The following is a 24,248-nucleotide window of genomic DNA, read 5'->3' as shown; positions in this document are numbered from 1 at the left end:
CCACCACTCACCCCACCACCACTCACCCCACCACCACTCACCCCACCACCACTCACCCCACCACCACTCACCCAGTCACCCCACCACCACTCATACCAGCAAAGCCTGGCTTAAATAATATTATATCTTATCGCCGTTAATTCGTTGCTTCTTTTATCCTATATTAATTTTTTATATTACCGAACCTGCTGCCACGCCGGACGCCCTCAGGTCAGTAGGAACAACAGTGTCTCCCCTCGAAAAGTTTCTTTTTGGTCGTCATAGAAAATTTTCTTTTCCTCTCTGCATTGGCATCGCTGACTGAAATAAAATGAACATTCCGTGCGATTGCATCATCGAGTTATAGTTCTAATAACATAACATAACATAGTGATGTCGGCGCTGAAGTGTAGGCCTGATGTGGCCTGTCGCCGATTCTTTTCCTTTTCGTGCCTTGTTCACAGAACCAGCAGGCGAGTCCAATCGTTCAACGTAGATAATAAGTTAGTGGTGCAGGATCTGCCGGCAATAAAACCATGTTGACAATCTGATATGAGATGGTGAGCAGTCAAGTGATCGATAATCCTATCCCTCACAACAGATTCCATCAGCTTACTTAAAATATGTTGGATAATGGAACGCACAAGCAGGGGTAACCTTTTTCTCCACGTCGCCCCTCGAGAGGATATTTGATTTTACGTCGCTCTCCTCCATGAACACGCCACACAAGGCAGTCATGAGATAACTTACGCCATTAAAGATGTTTTGGGTGATCAGAAACAAGGAGAAATGTCATAATGAAGCAGACGAGGTTTATGGTGTATAATATTACAAGCTTGTAAACATATTTCAAGAGCACAAGGTAGTCTACGCTGTTATAAGGTAAAATCAAAAGTAAAAACAAAACATAACAAATTTTGAAAATGCAAAATATTTGGTGCTGAAAAATTTGGTATGAATTAAATTAGACATAACTTATGGTAACGTAATAATTATGATAACTGCCTTGGAAATATGCGCACTCTTTTTCCCCGTACAAAATGATGAATATATAAAAGTTACCCACTGTATTTATACATCCATACTTGATATTAATGAGCTGGCTAAGCATGATGAGCGGCAGCAAGGCCATTGATATTTGGTTCACACTCGGTGCACCTCAACCGTAAACCAATTCTGTTCTTCAAGTTCAGGCTTTTTCTCCGCTGTGCTGAGATCGCGAGGCTAAAACCTCGTATATGAGGCTGGTTTAGCCTCGTGCATGTCTGTAGCTGCTTTTTCTTTTCATAATATTCCATTATTAAATTGCTTTATAAAGGCCCATTACATTGCATTATCAAGCCCCATCATAATGCACTATTATATTCATGTCTCAATTTAAGAATTTCAAATTTTTTTATTTCAGTACATATATATTGCAATAATTGTTCAGTTCGGATGAACGTCTAGTGCAGCTGTCCGAGGATGGCGTCACGGAGATGCTCATGCAGCCGGTGTAACGTGGCAGGCTTCCCATCCATTTTGTTATATAAACGCGAGAATATATTACCTATCCTGAGTGCCGCACTGCCTGTAACATCATAATTATATACTTTTCTGGTATTTTTGACGCTGTACTAACAAGTTTTTATGAATTTTTTGAGGCCGTGGAGTCCGCTACCCTGACCACCTCACGCCTCAACCACGGGCACGGGCCACGGAGCACCAACACCACGTCACGCGTCCGGGAGTCCCGCGGACCGGCCCGTATCCTCCGAACCAAATCACTAAAATATTCACCCGGACTGGTCGGTCCGGTCATTACCATGAAAAATAAATAGTGACAAGTCATCTGAAATGTCGGGAAAACTGGAAATTTTTCATAAAAATTGTTTAGTATTGTTTAGTATTTTAAATAATTTGCAAGATTCGCTAATCATGAACCAGCACATTTGGTTGTCCGAAAAGTTAATTTATCGATCGCATTAATAGATTCGTGATCGTCTGCAACGTGCATAGGAACATGAAATATTTCCACTAAATTTTTCTTAGTTTACACTGAATCCCGGGCCAGCAAATTTGGGTCCCATAAAATGTTATTTTTCCATCCAACTTTTCGCTGAGGCGCGCGCGAACTCGTGCAACAAACAACAGCTTCACAAATTCTGCATCCACCACCGCTGGGATCGTCGGATCAGTTTAGTCATTTATTTACTTATTACCTTGGGCTGTAATAAGTTAGGAAAAGTTAACACATTGTCACCGTGAACTTGTAAAGATCGTTAGCTGATGCTGAATAACAGGAGGTCAAAGTACACAGAGGTTAGGGAGAGGCTGGATCAGAATACGCGTGTGAATCAAGTTTATGTTGGCCAGTACAGAGCTGGTGATGAACTGAACATAGGAGCACATTTATGTGACAACGTTGACCCTGAACATAGACTATTTATTTACTGGATTAATTCAGAAAATTTGCATTGTTACAGGCCGGGATGCTACAAAGCCTGGTATTTTTTACTGTTGTCTTTTAGGCCAGAGTCTAGCGTTGCTTGCTCGTCTTCTCATATATTAATAGAGTATTATATAGCCTGTTATGTATACTATATATTAATATAGTCTTATGTAGCCTGTTTTGTATACTATATGTTAATATAGCATTATATAGCCTGTTGTGTATACTCTTTATTTATACAGATCACAATAAATTAATATGGTATACTATACATCAATATTGCATTATATAGCCTGTTGTTCTTTATTCTTTATTCTTTATTCACGCAGGAGCATACAAAAAAATTTATAACAAGAAAATGGCAAAAATTTGGAGAAAAAAAATACAAAATGCTTCCATGCGAATGCCCATATAAGCTAAAAAGCTTCACAGGCGACATTAGCGATATTACAATCGAAAAACAATAACATATAATGACGATGGGATAAGACAAAAGGGAAGAGAATGTGACTAAATTGAAAACATCCTGATAAAAACTAACCTTTAGTAAAACTGATATAAGAATAACTAGCATGGACTAAAAATGATATTCAACAAAGTCAATAACAACCCTACATAAAAAAATTAAATACAACTAAGACGAAAAGTCGAAACAATGTTGTCTTACGCCATGTTATTTTTCAAAAATATTATTGAGAAAAGGCAATTACCAAAAATCTTACGAAACTAATCAGAGTCAGATTAATAACGAGTGAGAATAAAATCACGGAATTTAGCCTTCAAACTGAATTTAGAACAATCAATTTTAAAATCATCAGGTAATTCATTAAAATATTTCACACAATTAAAAACTGTACCGTTTCTTTCCATTTCTAACCGAACCGGGGGTAAGTTAAAATGCATGCCCCTGGTGTCATGGGAATGTGGGGGAATAAGAGAGGCGAATGCAGAATTAAAAAGACGTTCATCGTGGAAGAGTGCCATATTCATGAATTTTAAAAGCTGAAATTTGTACATATCATCAAGTTTTAAAATTTTCGACTGCCTATATATAATACAGTAGTACGAGTCAAAGGGATATTGTTTTCATCACACCTAACCCGAAATATAGTACGCAACGATTTATTTATTAATGTGATGACCCGTTTTTTTTAATTAGAAGATACCCCACCCCATATGACCAACGTGTTCGACAGTTTAGATACGGAAATTGAGTAGAAAAGCGTTCTTAGTGATGGAAGAGGTAAAACACTTGATAGAGCATGCAAAACACCGTGGGCTCTACTCAGCTCCTGACAGACGTAGGTAATGTGTTTATTGTAGGAAAATTTATTGTCGATTATTAAACCAAGATATCTAAAATCATCGACCCATTCTAAAACTGTCCCATTAAAAGTGATTTCGCGTGGAAAGGAAACGGGTCTGTGAGTAAAAAGCATCAACTTAGTCTTATCAGTGTGAGCCACAAGCCTATTTTTCTTGAGCCACCCTGACAAATTCACTGCTAGCTTCGAAATATGATCACACGCTTCATCGTAGGAGCTCCTCGAGACATAGAAAACGGCATCATCAGCAAAGAGCTTGCAGTTCACGTTAAAAGAAGAGGCGATGTCATTTATGAAAATGTTAAAGAAAAGAGGCCCGAGAACAGAGCCCTGTGGCACTCCAATCGTAATTGGTCTAATGGGTGATTTTAACTCGTTGAATGAAACGTATTATAATAATATAACGGTTTCAGCGTTTATTCGGCCGTAGGCCTGTCGCCGATTCTTAACATCACAGAACATTCACAACATTTTGTGGGCTTGAACTCGCAACTCACTGCTCCAATTCTGCTGTGCTTAACCGCCGGGCTTCCTCGCCGATTCTGACCAGAAACTGGCGCACAGAGCTGGGATCGAACCCGCGCCTCGCTGCGCCAATCTTGGTACTCTGAACTTTAACCACCGAGCCACCCTGCTCCTGCAGGGTGGTATTGCTCTCTATTGGTTAGATATGATTGAATGAATGAATGAAAAGGCCCCCTGATGCCATAACAGTAGAGTTTACTTAGGAGGATTTGATTGTTTACGCAATCGAATGCTTTTTGCAAATCGTGTAAAAAAGCAACACAGTTTTTTGCATGAAATGCCATAAGCAGGTCTTGGACTAGATAAAATATTGCCATAGTCGTGTTAGTGCCCTTACGGAAACCAAATTGATCATCAGATATTAGTGAAAATTTGTCAAGAAAATTTGTAAGTCGGCAGTGCAGAATTTTTTCGAAAATCTTATTAAGTAAAGGTAGAGTAGATATGGGGTGATAGTTGCACACGTTATTAGAGTTGCCGGATTTGAAAACTGGTATGACACGGGCACGTTTTAGGACATCAGGATAGATTCCAGTAGACATACACAAATTAAAAATATGGGCTAAAACAGGTGCTAAGAGATCTTGTCACTATCCATAGTCTTAGCACAAACCTTACCATGCCATGCATATACCTTCGCTATAGACTCATTGCATCTCTTCAGCGTTCTTAGCTTGTAAAAGAGAGCAGCTCGTGTTTTGGTCAGGTATTCGTTCACAAATAGGTTGTCAGGCTTCTTTCTCTTCACTGCAATCAAAGTCCTGTTCCTCGCCTCCCTGGTGACGAAGGACACTCGAAGGTGTTTTTTGTCCTTACCGATGATATCTATTCCCTCGACATCCACGGTACGAAGAGTATCGTCAACAATTACATTCACCTTGTCCACAAATAATTTCTTCAAATGTTCAGGATTCCGCGTTGCCTCAGCTTTATTCGCAGTCCCGCTAACGATGGAAGAATCGACGATAGATTGAACAAAGCTACCATGACAAGCCATAACTTTAACGAGAGATTCTTGCTCAACACAATCGAGTCGTCTTTCCAAGCGCAACACTGGCGGGTCCTTAGAATTTTCCTCATCGTCAGTGGGGACATCCGTATTATTTCTGAGGACAGAAGAGCGGTGGCCGGTAGAGGAACCCTGAGGTAAGTGGACGCCACGAGACACCACGTCCGAGTAGCTCGGAGAAGAGGCCTGCATTTGACAGATGACATTTTGTTGTCATTCGAGACGAAGAGCACTCGCATGATCGAACTGTGAAGAGCTTTGGAACATGAATCAGTCTTGAAGTTTACCTTTGAAATAGGACAAAATCACAAATTGCCATTCCTAGATACATTAGTGCGAAGTGAAGATATTTCCTTTGTCACTAATGTTTACCGAAAACCTACCGATGTCGGGAAAGTTCTTAACGAAGAAAGAGAATGCCCTCAGCGCAATAAAACCAGCATAGTGCGCGCTCTCATCCAAAGAGAATTCATGACTTGCACATCCGAGAGTGATTTGAAAACTGAACTTAGAACTTGTAAACAAATCCTAGTAAATAATGGGTTTTAAAATGGAACAGTTGACAATGTAAATTGCAAATTACCGATCGAGAGAAAACGAACCAATAATGAAGCATCTAGTGAAACCATCACAACGGTCTTCTACCAAAACCAGATGAACAGCGGCTACAAAGTGGATGAACGAGTCCTACAGTCAATCATCCATAATAATAGCAAGCGCACAACGGAAAACGAAAAAATAAAACTTCTGATCTATTACAAAAATAAAATAATCCCAGTTTATAAACAAAATTGGACTGTTTCAAGAAGTATAGAGTTTATAGAAGTGGCGTTGTTTATAAATTCTCATGTAATAAAGCGGTTTGTAAACTTCTTCAAAATATAAAATACATTGGTCTAACAAGTACGACCTTAATTAAGCCGCCGACTCACATGCCATCTACAATCTGGAGGACCTAAGAACCACATGTGGGAGGCTCAGTGAGACCTTCACCCGAGCAACATATTGGAGGCCTGCACCAGCATAGTTACGCGGTGCCCTGGCCATGACCCATCGGGAAGATGGGTCTGAAGCCCTCATTATCAAGGGCGAGTTTCCAGCTATCAGCCCCCAAACTACAGGATTCGTCCGGACGCTGAAAGTATTTCCAGAGTAATTTTAATCTTATATTTTAAATTGTATCCACTATACCATCCACAAAGTTCAATTTCAAGTGTTGCAAAACCTTCACATGCTAGATAATGAAAATTGTATTTGAACATCATCATCATCTGATGATAGTTGCTTGGAAGAACAGACAATAGTTTTAAAAGTGATGCGAGGGCTGGTTCTTTGAGCATAGCACTTGGAGGAACCGGGCTGGGAAATTTTTCAACCTTATAAAATTTATTTTGAATTCGATAATTATTATGCTACGGATTGATATGTATTTAAATCGATGTCTATAATGGTTTGATTTGCATCAACGGAGATAAAAAAGAAGCAGTGTACGTTGAAAAAAATATAACTCGGTACTCACTGCAGTGAGTGGCAGCTAGAGAGCGCATTTTCACGTCGACGAAAACGTGAAGTCACGGACGGACAGACAGTCGGACGGACAGACGGACGGACGGACAGACGGACATGGCGGGCACAATAGAACATTTTTTCCATAAATCAGAAAATGCGCTAAAAAGAGCCAAACTGTATGATGAATCTATTTATTTATAATTATGCGGAATTATTTTTTGCAAGATGAAAATATAAGGCAATCGAGAATTTGACATTAACTCGCGATGCGCTAGTAACACTAGAAGCAGATTGAATGCTTTAGATAACTAAAATATAATATATAAAACATGAAAAACCCTCATCGGTGAGTGGAACAACGAGACGATTTAAAACAACGATTTATGGTTTAAAATAACGGTTTTACTTCCGAGAGATCGATTTATATTCAGGAGGTTTTACATCAATTACTCGGAACGAAATTTTATTTTTTACTGCTGAGAGTTTATCGCTTTGTCGTGCTAAATATTGCATTGCGGCAATGGAGTTAAGCGATCGTAGCCGCTTAATTATTGGGAGAGATCGCGCACAACATGTTTTGCAGGATACGGCTCTCCAAGAAAGTTTTGTCGTTATATATACTTTGAAATAGAGATTCAAGTTATGTTTACCTTTCCAATATTAATGTCTGTTTAATTTTTTCGTATCGTTATTAACGTGCACTTTTTATATTTTATAGATGATATAATATACCTTTTGTATTGAAAATAGTGTACATCGGAGAACATCTTCATCTTAACCGTCGAACTGTTAGTGCTAATCTGCATAGACGGCCGTGCGAAAGAATGAAATAAATTGATCTGAGTATGTTCTTGATTTGATGCCACGTATGAGAATAATGCCTTCGCTTCCTCTACAGGTATGAGTGCTCAGCACAGCGTTTCTACTGGAAGTAGTCCCGTGATATCTTGCTTTATCGAGGGCTGGTCAGTGCTCAGGCCTGTTGGTGCTGGCAAGTTCAGTTTGGATGACATCGACCCCAGCCTCTGCACCCACCTGGTCTTCCTCTTTGCTGGTCTCGACGACGACAGATCAACCATTTCTCTAGAAGCTGAATACGACACTGAAGGTGAGCGTGCAACCTTGTAGCAACGATTTGTGTGATGATCATTTCTATTTTCTGTGAGTAGTTGTTTGGAATATGCAACCTTGGAGCAATTGCGTGACGGTCATATATATTTTCTGTCACTATAGTAGTATGAAATATGCACCTGTGAATATCAAAGGAGAGCAACTATCAGAAAATACTGCATTTCATCCGAAACCAGAAAACATAGTAATTTCATTTTGACTTAGGATGGATTCTAAACAATAAGTATTTTTTTCAGATCACATAAAAATCATTTTTACCAATTTTGGAACGACATACTGCTGGTACATACTGTTCTGCAAGCGAGCAGAACACACTGCTCATTTTCGGTAGCTTAGAAAATACTAAGCAGTTGCAAATCATAAATCTAATGAGTTTTACACAATTAAATTTATCTCCATATGTCAACAGGAGCGTTCAGGCAACTCGTTGCCATAAAAGCACGCGTCCCCTCGCTGCACGTCACCGTGGCCATTGGAGGATGGACGGAAGGCTCCGAAGGATTTTCCAAGATGGCTTCCTCGCGGCCCACAAGAAAAACCTTCATCAACTCGGTTTTAGAAAATTTGAGGTAATCAGTATAAACATTTTCCGTTAATTTTGTGATGTTCTACAATTGGTCGATCATTTTTTACATTTTTGTGCGGCTAGTCTAGTTGGACTCGGTTGATTATTCTCGTTCGATACTTCATGCTGGACAGAAGTTTTGGTCGGTCAATTTGAATCTCGCCAGAGGAATTAAAAACGTTGCTTTTGGTATCCATGCGTGACACTTTGCACTAAAATATTTTTATTTTTTGCACTGAAACTGAAATATTCCTAATATGTATAAACTTAGAAATTAAAAATGGTCGAATCGAGCATTTGACATCTTGTATCGTTGTTATTTTTTGCTGCGCTTGTAAATTCTTATTTATTCGATCTATTTTGATGAAATACTTGCATTGTTTTTTTTATTCTCTAATGCTACACGACAATATTCATCCCGAGAAGAATGTCTAATATCGTAAAGTAGATATCTACTTCATCAAGTTTGTTGTCGGAGCAGAAGAATTTGGATCTTAATTTGTCCCGCAAGTACCAGTCAGAGGAATAATTATCGATTTCAGATAGCACTACCGAGCGAGTCATCTTGACTCACTAATTTCTAACAAATGCCGTACAACAATGCACGAAAGCGGTAAACCGATGCTAACTGGAAATGCTTTTTTTTTCGTGGCAGGCGTTACAAATTGGATGGCTTGGATATCTTCTGGCAAAACCCAGCTCATAAAATTCAAAAAGGTCGCCCGGAAGACAAGAGGAACTATGTTACTTTAGTTAAGGTATATTTATCTTGCTCTTTTTCGACCCTGCGATCGATGTGCGTTTACCCTTCAACCACTGATAATATGGTTCCCGAAATAATTTTGCAAATCCATTCCTGTTGTTCATTTTTATCATTAGATACTAAAAACAAGTTTTATTCATTGTTTAGAGTGAATTTAGTTAACAGAACTCTAACTTGCACTATTTGCCCCAAGTTTTTCGTTTTAAGATACCCCGAAAGTGTCTGCTACAATTCCATTTTCATGAATTCTAAGCTTATGTTGCATTATCCCACCGAAGGAACTGAAAGAGGCTCTCAGGCCCGAAGGATTCTCCCTGACCGTGGCGGTGATGTCTGGCAAGAGCGTAATCGACGATGGCTACGACCTACCAGGCCTCGCCGAGCACGTTGGTGAGTCTTATATATTATTTTGCTGTAAAAATCTTGTTCTGTATTCCACCGAATCGCCCTGGCGAGCCACTTGATGCGCTTCCAACAGCGAGTTGTGCGGAGTCAGACGTGGCGCAACTATCATCTTTCGAGATGGACGGATACCTATGACAATGAATTCCTCAATATCGTTTGGAGAAATCACTAGCACATTCACATAGGCCGCCCCTAATTACTTCCCTTATCGAAATTTTGTGTGGGTGGTTAGCTTCTGAATTAAAAACGCTTTTAACTCGCCCAGCGCGTAAATTAGCGGCTCTATGTACGCTCTACGCTTTGGTTGTACGTGCTAAAATAATAATAAGCGTCTGATTAGAGCCCCGTCATAGACCGAGCGAGCTTTGGGCAATCCCCCTTCCCCCTTTATACTGAGGGAAGAAGGGGGCATTTGAATCATTGTACGCTCAGTTCAGTTATCAGAGGCTTAGTTTCTATGCATAGACCAATGCTACAACTAGTAACCATTAGGCTTGGCATTTTACTAAAATGAGGGCAAAAATCGCTTACCTAAGAAAAGAAATTACAGTTAGTAAATGAAGATAAATTATTCGAGGTAATGCATGTAAAGGCAATTTCACTTCATCCATATATCCTTATGATTGGATCACGTTATTTTTAAGATGTACAATTAAATTAATTGCCGTGTCAAGACACATAATTATTGTCACCTTCAATTTCTATCGAGCTATTTGTTTCCAAAATTCTGCGTTCAACTATGACAGAAAGAAGTGAACCAAAACTATTGTTAAATATTTGAAATTAAGGTTCATTTTGACGTTGCTGCTTTTGATTGCAATTTCCGGAATTAATCCGTTTTAAAACTTAATGTTAACAATAAATATAGAACGAATTAATAATGATGCCTGACTCCAGTAACTAACCTAATAATGGTACTACACAATACATCACTCAGTAACTGAATCCGAGTAATAAATTTACTTACAATGAGGCCTTGAATGCATGTCAACTATAACTTTAAAAATACATGAAGAAAAAATTTAAAAATTTTCCTTCGCAAATGAATTTTCTTCAGTCAAATACGTAATATATTATGGAAGACAACACAATAGCGCAGTGCGTGTTAATCTGAACAAAGACAAGGTACTGCAGTAGGTAGCTTAATTGCAGCAAGCAGCCAACTGGTCACACTTCACAGCAGTCCACAAATGTTTTTTGCATTTGAATTATTAAGCTCTATTATAAAATTCTTCAAACTCTCAAATTATCAACTTCACTCTAAATTGCTTGATTGACAAGCAAAAATATAGCGAAATATACGATAGTATTGTGAAATCAAACAAGTTGCTCACAAATGAGATCCTGTTTTAGCACGTTCTCTGCCAGACTCCTTGTTAGTCAACACCGACGATACAGCTAGGGCAGCGAAAACGTTCGTATGCAATCTTCAATAATAATTAATCTGTCAGCCGTCGAAATGCTTGGAAATTCCAAATAAGAGCATATCTGCAAGAGCTACTCATGTAGCCACTCAAGCAGACATATGCCCAAACCTGAACGTTTCTACTGATGGAGAAATAATTATTTCATCGTCTGGAAATTCAATGGCCTTAACAATTAAATTTTTTTCAAGTCGTACAACTCACTGAAAAAAAAAACAAATGATTCAACTCGTTCTGAAAAGCATCGATCATTCGTCACTACGTACTGCGTCACTGCTAGTTGTATACTGGCGCCTTGCTGCCTTGTGCTTGTGGCAACGGGTAACGCTTTGCCGCGTTGGGGGTGCAGGAGGTAGACCTCCGTAGACCTCTGCATGCATTGAATCGTGTATGACTGAGAGCTCTTTTTGATGTGTGCAACTTGAATCAAGAAAGCATTTTTTATATCCTTCAGTGTCATTCACCATATTCATGGAGTAGAAGTAGTTATAGATTTCTTAACTTGCTAGAGTATCTGCAAAAAATTATTTTTTTTTTTCATTCGATGATGTTACTTTTATGTGCTTAGAAGTTGGTATAATCTACAGAAGTGTCAGGTTAAAATAGGCGTCTTGAACAGTATGTGCATGGGTTTATTCATCATATGCTAACTTCCCCATGCTAGGCATCAATTAAGTTAGATTCGACTTTCCTTTCGTTCAGTCGTATCACATAGCATGCGTGCGACCGTCTAGCCTCTGACCAAGGCCATCATACCGGAGCCTGACCAGCGTCTGACCAGAGGCATCATGAGGCAGCTTGACCAGCTGCTTTTTTGGGCATATTACGCAGATTCGGTTCACCGGGAAATTGACTTCCGAAAGAGGCTGCTAAATAGCAGCCGAACATCGGACGTGGCTGATCTGCGCCTGATTCACCACTGAGCTGGCTCCATTTCTTCTGGCGCGACCCTAATGGAACGAAAACTTTGACTGGGTCCCTAGCGACGCGATGCTATGAGAAAATTATAGCTATTTAGGTCAAGAAAACATTACAGCTCAACATTTTTACGTGCTTGCTTTGTTTCTACGTGTTTTACTGCGTTTATTATTTAATGCGTTATTGCCTCATGCGCTATTGCGTTATTACGCGTTATTTCACTGCGTTATTGAACGTTAATGATGTGTACATTTCGTTGTGCTGTTCTTTGATGCTTGCCTCAAACTCTTTTCTATTTTTTTAATGCAGCATCCATGTTATTCGTCGTTCCTTCATTTACTGCGTTCGCCTTGTTCACTTCTGCTGTGCTTATGATGTTTGCTGTTCAATGCTGAGCAGTGAACAGCGAATCACAAAGCGAACTCGCTTCAGCGAAGCGAGCAATCAACGCAGCAATCACTGCGTTGATTGCTGTTCAGCGTCACTGTTCGCTGTTTGCTACATCTGTTTGCATTTTTTCGCTTAGTAATTTCATGCTTTTTTCTGATTCTTGTTGCCCATTTATTTCTATTTCCTCCTGGTTTAAAGTGAATTTAATTTTTCAAGATTTCATGTACCTGCTGACCTACGACTATCACGGGAAGTGGGAAAGAATTACCGGCCTCAACGCTCCACTCTACCCTCGCTCGGGGGAAACGGGCCTGGCTCGAACTAATAATGTCGTAAGTTGTTTTCCCTTAAGGCCAGTCGTCACAGTGCGGCGAAGTCCGTGAGCGAGAAATTCGCGACGACAATGTGGAACCCTTGTACTGTGTTCAGATCGGCAAGTTGCTGTGCTCGAGCTTGTTGCCTTTGTAATATGATACCTGAGCCAGCACCCATCTTAGGGCTACGGCCGTCTCATAGGTGGCCGAGGAATGGCCTGCAGTCGGCTAGAACTAACTGGCCTCGGCCGACCACTGGCCATCCATTATTACTCGCCCCTCATTATGCTCCCCTTCACCGCAAGAGTGACAGGCGTGTAATTTACGAGGTGTGTTTCCCCTCTCTTTTTCCCCAACTCCTTCAGGAGAACTGCGGCTTCCAAAGAAAATGTGAAATCTCCGATTTAGCAGTAATGAAAAAATACTTTGTTAGAAAATATCTACACAATAGAGGTTGATTCAGATATGTCTCTAATATCGATCAATAGAGAATAAATAGTACTACATCCTTGTGTCTCACAAAATTAGGTAAGTCGCATATAGTATAATGAACATTGATTGATCGATGTACAACCTTTTCCTCTATCATAACTAATGTTAGACAAAATTTACATATTTTTTGTTACTGTAGAGAAATTGTAAATAAATAGCTGAATAAGCATGACAAAATTCAGATTGATATTTTATTTACGAGCGGAGTTATAATGAATATACAGTACGTAGTGATAGATTCCCATAGGGATCCAGCCAAGCCTGCCTGAGGGCTCGCGGCTCTCAAGCACCACCTTAATCTCTTCATATGTTGAGTGTCGTTGCGGAAAATATACCAAAACATGAAGAAACGCGGAGGTGCTCTTAAATATCACAGCACTGTATATTAATAGTTAAGTTTTCATTCGGCAGTTGATCGTAGAAAGATAATGTCTGTTTTCAGGAAGATTGACACGAGCTTATCTCATATCGTTGTTAAAAAAATCAACGTAACCCTCGAGAGTCGAACGAAAGTTCGGAATACGATTTAACAGAAATGCTTACCAATTTTCAACTGAAATCATGAAATATAACTATTTCGACAGAACTTCACGGTATCGTACGTACTGGAGATGGGAGTACCCCCCGAAAAGATCGTACTTGGACTTGCGCTTTTCGGTCGGACTTTCTTCTTGGCGGACCGCAGGAATCATCGAGTTGGTGCTGCTGCTCTGGAAGGAGACCCTTCGTCGGGGGACGGACTCCTCACATACCGGGAGGTGAATGCAGTCTCTGCGTTTTACGTGGATAAAACATGCCAAATCCATGTATTGGCGAAATCCCAAACAAGTCAGGTTAAAAAAATCCTAGGAACTTGTACAGAAATGATGCGTTATGTATGTAAGTTAGAAGCATACACTGATAATGAAGAATAGTCCTCTAGCGAAACACCGTGAGAGCATGTATATGTGGTCCTGTGAATAGTGAGTCTATCATGAAAAACGCAAGATTCTGTTCTATCTTTTTACCAGGTCATGGTTAAGTCACATTTAAATGCTTTGACCACAATACTGCGGTATAAACTGACTCGCCGCGATTTTGTCAGGTTCTGTGAATGTAGGCACCAGAGAAATGCATAATCCTTTAATATATAATTAAACTGCGCGTGTATATATGCTCCAGAGTTTGTTTGGTTATTAGTTTGAAGCCGTTCTTGGGTACCTTGTAACTTTGGCTTCATAAATAGAAACAATCCTATTTTAAGGTCTTGTATTCAAGCCAAGCATAAATGGCTACACTTTTCGCAAAAAATTTCGAGTGTGTCGCTTTTTGTAGAAAACTGCAGATTTCTCAGAGTTTCGTCGCCGTTATGCGTACGTTGTGAACGGTATGTCTAGTGTGAAATCGAGTGGTTGTTTCAGATGGCTTCCAGACAACTGGAATTGGCATAACCCCAGAATACATACAATCGCGTATGAAGAGTAGTACATTGGCAAAATACATGTTTATGTATGTAAAAGGCGTCAATGACTCGCTCCGATTGGGAAAAGTACTGCGGCAGTTTAAAATTTATACTGCGAGCTTTTAAAAGTGTAAATGATTTTTTCAAATGCCCGTAAATTACCTGTGGGTGTGTCATTGCATAAGCAGGCCTAGTATAGGGGCTTATTTGGTTCCTCGGGGAGCCGCTGCGTTGCAACTTTCTGATGGGTTGCCTCACTCGTACCTCCTTTGGCCTTGATTGCCTTTGATGTTTCGATACAGTATAACAAATATGGCGGTGCTCAATTAAGTGAGCTAGCACGGCAGATTCAATTTCCAATTCATACGAGATATCTTTGAATCTTTATTATGTGTTTGAAAGCTTAGTTAAACCGAAAACAATCTAGTTATGCAAATATTATCCATCTGAGTAATATTTAGGACAAATAAAATCATTGAACTAAATGTGTTGAGTTAAATGTATAAATAACTGTACCTAAACTAGAGGTTATTTGAATAAAGCGTAGGTAATTCTGACTTTATTTTATACTATAATACTGAACATAGCCTGTATGCAGGTGTTGAAAAGAATAGGAATGTAGGATGTGTGTAAGACGCAGTTGTTTCGCGGTCGTGGGACCGGGTGTTATTTACATTGAATGTTGGCGAACCTATCACGAGGGAGATTCCATCAGTTGAGGAATTCGGCGTCACTTCGATGGGTAGGCGCGTAGTACAGTAGAGGCTCGTTGTAAGTTCTCGATCCAGCAATCACGGGCTAACAAAAGGAAGAATGACAACACATGGATATTTCAAGCTTCCTATATTATAGAGAAAATCCTTCCCCTTTTACAGAGCTGGATCACTGACAACATATGCAATCGATACGGACAGAACCAGTCATCTGGAGGCCTAGTTACACGAGATGAACAGCCTTCTGGTCAATAACACGGATTATCGTCACTTATAAAATCGACCTATGATCAGAAAGTCTAGCACAGATCTAATAATTAGACACAATTTTAGAAGCAAATAACAGCATTTCATCCATTAAATTCCTAAAGGGTACTTCACCGGGCTTTGGGACAGGGACGTGGGCTGGTCGACGCCGCGGTTATTTTATTCGCGTCGCAGCCGTACTTTCCGCTTTTAGCTTTCCCTCTCACGGCCGGTCCGAGCGTAGAACTTTAACGACCATACTTCAGAATAGTGGCGTCGTCTCCAACCTACGGTGGTGTTATTCCAAGATTTCTGCCGTACTACTACTGCTGCTGACTGCTGCTGGCGACGATGAAAAGTCTCCACGATGATGTTCCTGATGCGGTTGTGCTACAGTGCAGACTCTCGACGTTCTGTGGAGTCAATTCCGAGACTGGAGATCCGAAACGGCTCAGTCGGAACGATGCTGGAACATGGACTGTCGAGTAAATTCTCTCACCATTTGCTTATCAACTCGAGTCGTCTAGACTCTAGACTCTAGACTCTAGAGGATCATCGTCGTTCCCGTCGTTCGTAAGCGTACGTTTCCGTTGGCAGTTTCGCCCAGCAATGCGACACTACCCTGACCACCAACTTTGTCACGACGTCTAAGTACATGTACAAGCCGACAGAAGATTTACAAAAGGATTTCGAAGATACCCGCGAACAATCCTCTAGACTCGAGTGGATCAGCTAATGGTGAGAGAACCAATCGACAATCCACGCTCCAGCATCGTTCCGACTCAGCTGTAATCTCCAGTCTCGAAATTGACTTAACTGAAGGTCGAGAGTCTGCACTAGCACCACCGCATCAAGAACATCATCGAGGAGACGTTTCAGCGTCACCAGCAGCAGCCAGGCATCTTCTCATCAGCAGTAGTAGCACGGCAGAAATCTTGGAATAACACTGCCGCAGATTGGAGATGACGCCACTATTCTGAAGTACGGTCGTTATAAGTTCTACGGTCGGACCGGCCGTGAGAGGGGAAGCTAGGATCGGAAAGGATGGCTACGACGCGAAGCAAGTAACGGCTGCGTCGATAAGCCTTAAGCCTGCGTCGATAAGTCTTCGTCCGAAAGCCCGTTGATGTACCCGTTAGGAATTTAATTGAGGCAGTGCTGATATTTGCTTTTAAATTTGTGTCTAATTATTAGATCTGTGCTTAACTTTCTGATAATAGGTCAATTTTGTAAGAACGATTATAATCCTTGCTATTGACCAGAATGCTGTTCAATTCATGTACCTTATCCTCTAGAATCTAGAAGATTTGTTCTGTCTGTATAGATTGCATGCGTTGTCAGTGATCCAGCTCTGTAAAAGGTGTAGGATTTTATCTATAATATAGGAAGCTTGAAATTTCCATTTGTTGCCATTCTTCCTTTTGTTAATTCGTGGTTGCCGGATCGAGAACTCACAACGTGCCTTTACTGACCACCACGGAACCAACCTGACAATAATAGGTATCTAAAACAGTAACGTTACGTAAAAAACTGAGTAATAACTTCGATTAATCAACGTAGAAATATTAGGCTATAAGGAAACCCCCCTTAATCAAGTTTGCGTACTGCTAGCACGTTTCGTGATTAGGGTATACTGTCCGTCGCTGCTCGGAAATCTTCATTTCCTATTTAATACTGGTTTTTTTTGTGAGTATTTGATAGATTGACTTCGCCCTATCAATTGATTGCGAAGATATCAGCCTTTGGGGCAACGTTTAATGCGATGGCATCCACGAAATCAGTCTCCAAACGACCACGAAGTGTCGCCTCGAACATTTACAAGAACTCATGCAGGTTAAGCTTGTGTTACTCGTGATGCTATGTGCGATAGAATGCGGATAATTCCGGCTTTATTGAGTGATATGCATTGACAAATTCCTGGTATCATTATTATCACTCTGAAGCAAATAGCCCTGATCATTAATATAATTTTTAATGAGAAATTTAATTTGAATCACGACTTAAAATATCTTTTTTGTGTTTCAGATCTGCAAGCGAATAGAGTCGGAAGGAATAGTTTGGTCTATCGCCCGTGAACAGGAGCAGCGAGCACCGTACATCTACGGTGGCACGGAGTGGATCGGCTATGACGACTCACTGTCTCTTACTGAGAAAGTGAGCTATTACATGCAGTGGTAAACTCTTAATTGGACAGTGTGGGATGAGATTTAAGTGAACGTATCATTGAACTGATTTAGGTAGGCCTAGTAACTAGTTTGTTTCTCAGTCCTCTTGAACAGGAAAATAATTTTTCCTTAGGTTTATGGAAATTTAAGTATCGATGTTGACCGTACATTATGAGTTTTATCGCTTGTTCGTCAATTGCTGTAATTCTCTCAGGTTGGTTGCCAAGGTGGCTTAATCTTTGGCACATAGGAAGGTTCTCGATATGAATAGGTTACGGCGAAAATCGTACAGAGAGAGGGTTGTTACGAAACACAGGTACATTTCATATTAAATTGGGAAATTTAATTTCATATCCTACGTTGACAGATATCTCTAGTACATGAAAAAGAAAGTCCGTACACAATCAAAATTGAGAACCTGTCAGTTAACATCACTCAAACTTCTCTATTTACCAGAAACGTTATTCGTTACTGTTCCGTTGAGAAGACGGCTGTTGTAAACGGCCGTAACTGGCGTACACGTTTGCAACTGTATTTTCCGGGGCCGTACCGCAGCTGTAGCCGCGCGTCCTCGCGTTCACTTTTTCTTCATGGCCCAATATATGTCTCACGGTCAGTCTGGCCGTAGGTTGTTATACATTACAACGACCGTACTTCTGAATAGTGGCGTAGTCTTATCGTCGATGCAGTGTTTTGCTGTGTGCTCATTGCTCTTTTTTTGCGGTTGGTGATCGTGACCGTACCGACACTGACGATGACTGGGACCGTACCGGACTGATGAGAGTTGTGACCGTACTGGATGTTGACCGTACCGATGAGAATTGTTGTGCAGAGCTTGAAATCTTGATTCTTCTGACGGCGGGTGTTATAATCGTTGTACAACTCGTGGCCTCGCGTACTGTTTCGCGGTTGAGTCGCAGCCCTAATGTTGACGGTGACCTACATTAATATGTCGAAGTCGCAGACGTCCTTTGTACATTTCCGGCGTGCTCACATGAATCGTAGCTGCCTCGGTGAGTCTAGGTTTCTTGCGACATCCAAAGTTCGAAAACGGCAAAACCGCCAGCCTCGCGGCCGCGGCCGTCACAACGCCCGCAAACTGCAGACCGTACTCGTGTGACGGTCTCCTCCGTGGAACAACCGTTTGGCGCGAATTTTAGGGTCCTTATATACGCTGGTGTCGCCCACACTTTAGCCTATACCCTCGAATAGACGCGGCGACAGTTTTGAGTTCCACAAGGGCCAGCACATGTGATACCCATGCCATTCCAAACTATAAACAAACCCTCGGTCTCACGGTCTCGAGAACAATAGCACCTTATACAAGCTTTATACAGTTCAACCCAAATTTCTGTGGCCTTCTCATTCTTCATTCCTTCTCAGTCTCTAATTTCCAATAACTTTCAAACTCATGTTATTAATTAATTCACCCTCAACCTACGTTTTACACAGTCTAATATAACTGAAGTCAGAATTACCGACGCTCTAATCACTATCTTCTATCACAAATATTGTTACTTTCATTTCACTATTCACTTATAATATATTTTTTAGCTCGTTTTAGTATGCTTCATATAAATAAGTTGAATTAGTAATATTTTCATGTAAGAAAAGTAGCTGTAATTGATCCTATTTTTTGGTAATTTCTATTTCTAGTAAGCAGGAATATTTATTTGATGAGTTTTATTTATTATTATTTAATTCTTTAAAATCTCGGTATTTTATTGTCTTGTTTGAATTTTACATCAAAATATTTCTTCATAAGGTATTGCTGCATTAGCTAAGTCTATATTACTTGGACGGAATAATAATTTACGCATTTATGTTAAGTGCTTGTTTTTGTTCTCATCAATTTTATTTGGTTATAATTGAAATTATTCAATTTAAATTTTATGTTTCAAATTATATTTCTTATGCGTTATTAATCGTTTCTATTCAAGTTGCCTTAGAAATAATCGAACTCATTAATTTATCATATTACATGCTTTATTTCAAATGTTTCAATTATTTAATTTCAACTAGTTCAGTTTACTCCTTTATAAATGTTATGGCTGGTTGCAATTTCCATAATTGAATGCTGTCCTGCTCGTTATCACCAAAAGTAGTATGATAATCAAATAATGATTAGTCCTCAAATAACTTCCGTAAGTTTCATAAAGTCCTTACGGTTTTTAAAGCCAATGAAATGACTTTAATTGCATCCTTCAGTTCCTGGACTCCTTCAGTTCCTTGACTCCTTCAGTTCCTAGACTCCTTCAGTTCCTAGACTCCTTCAGTTCCTTGACTCCTTCAGTTCCTAGACTCCTTCAGTTCCTTGCCTCCTTCAGTTCCTTGACTCCTTCAGTTCCTTGACTCCTTCAGTTCCTAGACTCCTTCAGTTCCTTGACTCCTTCAGTTCCTTGACTCCTTCAGTTCCTAAACTCCTTCAGTTCCTTGACTCCTTTAGTTCCTATATCCTTCAGTTACTGAATTATCCTCCAGTTCCTGTATCCTCCAGTTCCTGTATCCTGCAGTTCCTGTATTCTCCAGTTCCTATATCCTTCAGTTCCTGTATCCTTCAGTTACTGAATTATCCTTCAGTTCCTGTATCCTTCAGCTCCTGTATCCTTCAGTTCCTGTATCCTTTAGTTCCTGTATCCTCCAGTTCATGTATCCTCCAGTTCCCGCATCTTCCAGTTCCTGTATCCTTCAGTTCTTGTATCCTTCAGTTCTTGTATCCTTCAGTTCCTGTTTCCTTCAGTTCTTGCATCCTCCAGTTCCTGTATCCATCAGTTCTTGTATCCTTCAGTTCTTGTATCCTTTAGTTCCTGTATCCTTCAGTTCTTGTATCCTTCAGTTCTTGTATCCTTCAGTTCTTGTATCCTTCAGTTCCTGTATCCTACAGTTCCTGTATCCCTCGGTTCGTGTATCCTTCAGCTCCTGTATCCTTCAGTTCCTGTATCCTTCAGTTCTTGTATCCTCCAGTTCCAGTATCCTTCAGTTCCTGTATCCTTCAGCTCTTGTATCCTTCAGTTCCTGTATCCTTCAGTTCCTGTATCCTTCAGTTCTTGTATCCTTCAGTTCCTGTATCCTTCAGTTCCTGTATCCTTCAGTTATTGTATCCTTCAGTTCCTGTATCCTTCAGTTCCTGTATCCTTCAGCTCCTTTTTAGTATTTCCTTTCCCTGCAGCGTGGCACAAAATATCATCCCATTTTTATTAATGTCAATGGAGTTGGTGTTTATGCTTGCATCATTCACTAATAATTTATTTTGTTGCAGTAGCGTGTAGCAGATCTCATAAATTAATTGTTAAGGAAAAGAGTGTGGTCAAAACTTCACTTATACTTGCTTACAATTCCATAGAAAGAAACCCTGCTCATTTCACTCGGTAGAGACGCCCGTCAACAAAATCTGAAACAATCTATAGCTTAGCTAGATCATTCAAAGAACGCTTATATTGAGTATAGTTGCGTAGAGTACTACTGCTGGTAAAACTAATTTCATGGAGCAAGTACTTGTTTAAAGCACGAGAATTTGTGACAATGACAAGTCCTGTGAGCACGCAATCAGCGCTTCATCCACCGCAAATTGGAAGTAGCACACTTGATACGATAAAATGGGAGTATCAAACATCATGCACTACAAAACTTATGCCGACACAGTCGGCTTTCAAATAAATTTATAGAATTAAATTTATTGAATACATTCAATGAATTTATGTTGCTTAGATAGACCTGGCAAAGAATCTGCACCTGCGCGGTGTGAGTGCGTTCGCCATATCCACGGACGACTTCAGAGGCGAATGCCTGGCCGGCAAGTATCCGCTCCTCAGGACGATCAACGCTGAGATGCGGGATTATAGCATCGAACTCAATCGTGAGTCTATAATGATTATTAGTTACTGTAACATATCGTGATTGTTTATTTATGTTACGACTTGACTTTGAATTCGAAATCATTTTTGTTCGCTTTAATCAAGGTCCAATTATAAAAATATTACAACTGCCTGAAAATTATTACACATTGAGTAAAAGCATGCCTTGATGCTAGCGACTAATTTTACGTACAAAATTCATACATGACTAAAAGTGAGGTGAGAAAAACATTCCTTCTGACGTAATGAACTGAAATTTCATGTTCTATAACGTATCAATCTCTTCGTCATTTTTTATTCGAATAAATTATTGAATTATTGAAGATTTTGTTACTCAATGTTCAAATACAGTCATGGCCATGTTTTACTGCTTTGTTTTCAGCTATTGGGGCCTACTCACATGCATTAAAGCTGGATTTCATTCTGTTATAGTACATTATTAATTCGTGAACTTCATTTTTTCCTTATTTGTTTATATGATAACGCACTGCCTATGGTTGGTCGCTTTGAGCGGTCTTTGCAAAGGAACATTCTGAGTAATTACAGCAATTCGTTAATTTAATTGTAGCTCCTATGACGCATTATCTAATTAAGGGAACTTTTATTCATTGCTCAATTCTGATATGTGTACTCTGTTTACTGCATGCCTTTAATGTCTCATCATTGCAGTTTCATATTCTTTACAGCGTATGCATTTCCCCCCTCTTCTTGTATTAGAACCACAAAGGCCTGCGGTGGTAGCGTGTTTTTACCAAAGCTGGTCAGTGTACCGGGAATCTCTGGGCAAGTTCAAAATATCCGACATCGACACCAGCCTCTGCACTCACATTATCTTCAGCTTCGTTGGACTTGATGAGTCCAAACTTACAATCGTCGATCTTGATCCTCACCTCCTGCAGCGGGGTAAATATTCAATTTTGGTCAAGTTAGACGACTTTCTATAAGATTTTTAGTCCATACTATGGTGTACATCACTTTCTATCAGTATAAGTTAGTATAAGCAAGGCACAATTTATGTCCTCTATCTTCGCATATAAAATACAGATGATATTGCATTCTCTATTCCTCTTAGAATTTAGAATTCTCGATTCATTGTTTAGATTCAATTATCTGAATACGCTAGTCAAGCGAAAGCAATTTTCTTATTATCATAATTGAATCAAGTGAGGTGGATCTTGGAGGTGAATTTTGTCTCACTATAGTTGGCAATGCAAACGTTTTGATCGGCCTCTCTAATGCGTTTATGCAGGAGTCTACGACGAATTGCGTCAGCTAAGAACCCTGAATCCCAGCATCGTACTTACGGTGGCCGTGGGGGGTTACAACGAAGGTTCTGAGAAATTCTCCAGGATGGTGGCTACAGCGGAAAACAGAAAAAAATTCATCTCATCAGTACTTGATTTTTTGCTGTGAGTTGTGCTTTAGCAATAGTTTTTACATCATTATTTTTTACTTAGTCTTGTATTGTAATTTATCCATTTTGTAAAACAAAATTATGAACCTCGTTCTGAAAAATCGATGGTTGAATTTAATGCAGGCTCAAAAAAACGATTCACGCGTTAGTTGAACGTTCCTTATCAGGCGAGTCACGTAGGCAAGTAAAAATTTTAGGCTTTTTCTACTCACGACGATGTTTATCTCTTGTGGTTCATGCCTATACCCTATCGAAACTTTTATTCCTGTCAGCCGCTGGCACAAGGACGCCTCAAGTTCTTGTTGCGACGTAAATTAGAAGCTCTGTGTCCGCTTTAGGTTCCGGTTGCCGGAGCAAAATAAGCGCCGAAATGGAATCTTGTGAAATTACCCATCGAGCTTGGGGCGATCGTGGGGCGCGCATATTTGGTACCTGATACGTTGGGGACAGACACGGCCGAATCTGAAAAGTGCGTTAAAAATGCCCCCTCCCTTCCCCCCCTTATGGGGGGAAGGGAGGGGGAATTTCAATCTCTACACGTTATATATATGCAGTCTATATAGCACTAGTCGCTTAGTTTTAATATCAGAGCAGTCTATCAGAGGCTCAATTTTATGCAAAGACGTTTACAGCTAGTAACTCTTACGACATGGCGTGGTTAGAAATGAGGGCAATAATCGCAAATAAAAAAATCAATCGATACATCAATATCACTGATTCGAGGTAATGCAAGTCAATCCAATTTCTCCTATCAAATCCATGCATCCTGCTGATTGAACAACGTTGTGTTTTAAAATAATCGTTTAATTATTTGCCGCTTCATTTCATGTAACTTTCGTCACATTAAATTTCTATCGAGCAAACAGTTCTGCAAGGGCCTCGAATTTCTGCGTCCATTGACGAAAGACCACACAATAGAAGGGAGTAGCACATGTTAATCTTAACAAAATCGAGTTACGGCACTAACTTGATTGCAGCTTTCAGTTGTTCACACTTCATAGCAAGTGAGGATCTTTTTGCATCCATCCTCGGCTGCTGCAATGACAGTATTGAGTTTCACATGTAGTTATTTACAAGCATTAAAGTTATCATCTAAACTCTAAATTCCTGGAGAAACAATCAAATAAAAAGCGGAATAAACGATAGTTATGGAAATCCTCAAATCAAATATGTTGCTCACAGAGGGGCTTCTTGTAAGTGATAGTTCAAAAGCTATCTTCTGCTTGACAGCTTGA

At 40.0% G+C, this 24,248-nt stretch overlaps 1 protein-coding gene across 1 annotated transcript in view; it reads left to right on the top strand.

The window, feature by feature from the left end:
* Positions 1-7,678: 7,678 nt before the first annotated feature.
* Positions 7,679-24,248, top strand: part of LOC108683310 — a 35,358-nt gene continuing 18,788 nt past the window's right edge. The window contains exons 1-10 of the mRNA XM_018172615.2: positions 7,679-7,886; positions 8,319-8,478; positions 9,130-9,232; positions 9,516-9,627; positions 12,591-12,706; positions 13,765-13,938; positions 17,606-17,734; positions 21,454-21,601; positions 22,317-22,502; positions 22,849-23,008. Of these exons, the coding sequence (XP_018028104.2) occupies positions 7,679-7,886; positions 8,319-8,478; positions 9,130-9,232; positions 9,516-9,627; positions 12,591-12,706; positions 13,765-13,938; positions 17,606-17,734; positions 21,454-21,601; positions 22,317-22,502; positions 22,849-23,008 (1,496 nt within the window). The remainder of the gene's footprint in view (positions 7,887-8,318; positions 8,479-9,129; positions 9,233-9,515; positions 9,628-12,590; positions 12,707-13,764; positions 13,939-17,605; positions 17,735-21,453; positions 21,602-22,316; positions 22,503-22,848; positions 23,009-24,248) is intronic.

This window comes from Hyalella azteca, unplaced genomic scaffold (assembly GCF_000764305.2).
Source record: "Hyalella azteca isolate HAZT.00-mixed unplaced genomic scaffold, Hazt_2.0.2 contig16743, whole genome shotgun sequence".
In the NCBI taxonomy this organism is placed as follows: Eukaryota; Metazoa; Arthropoda; class Malacostraca; order Amphipoda; family Hyalellidae; genus Hyalella; species Hyalella azteca.
This window is presented reverse-complemented; position numbering and strand designations above follow the sequence as displayed.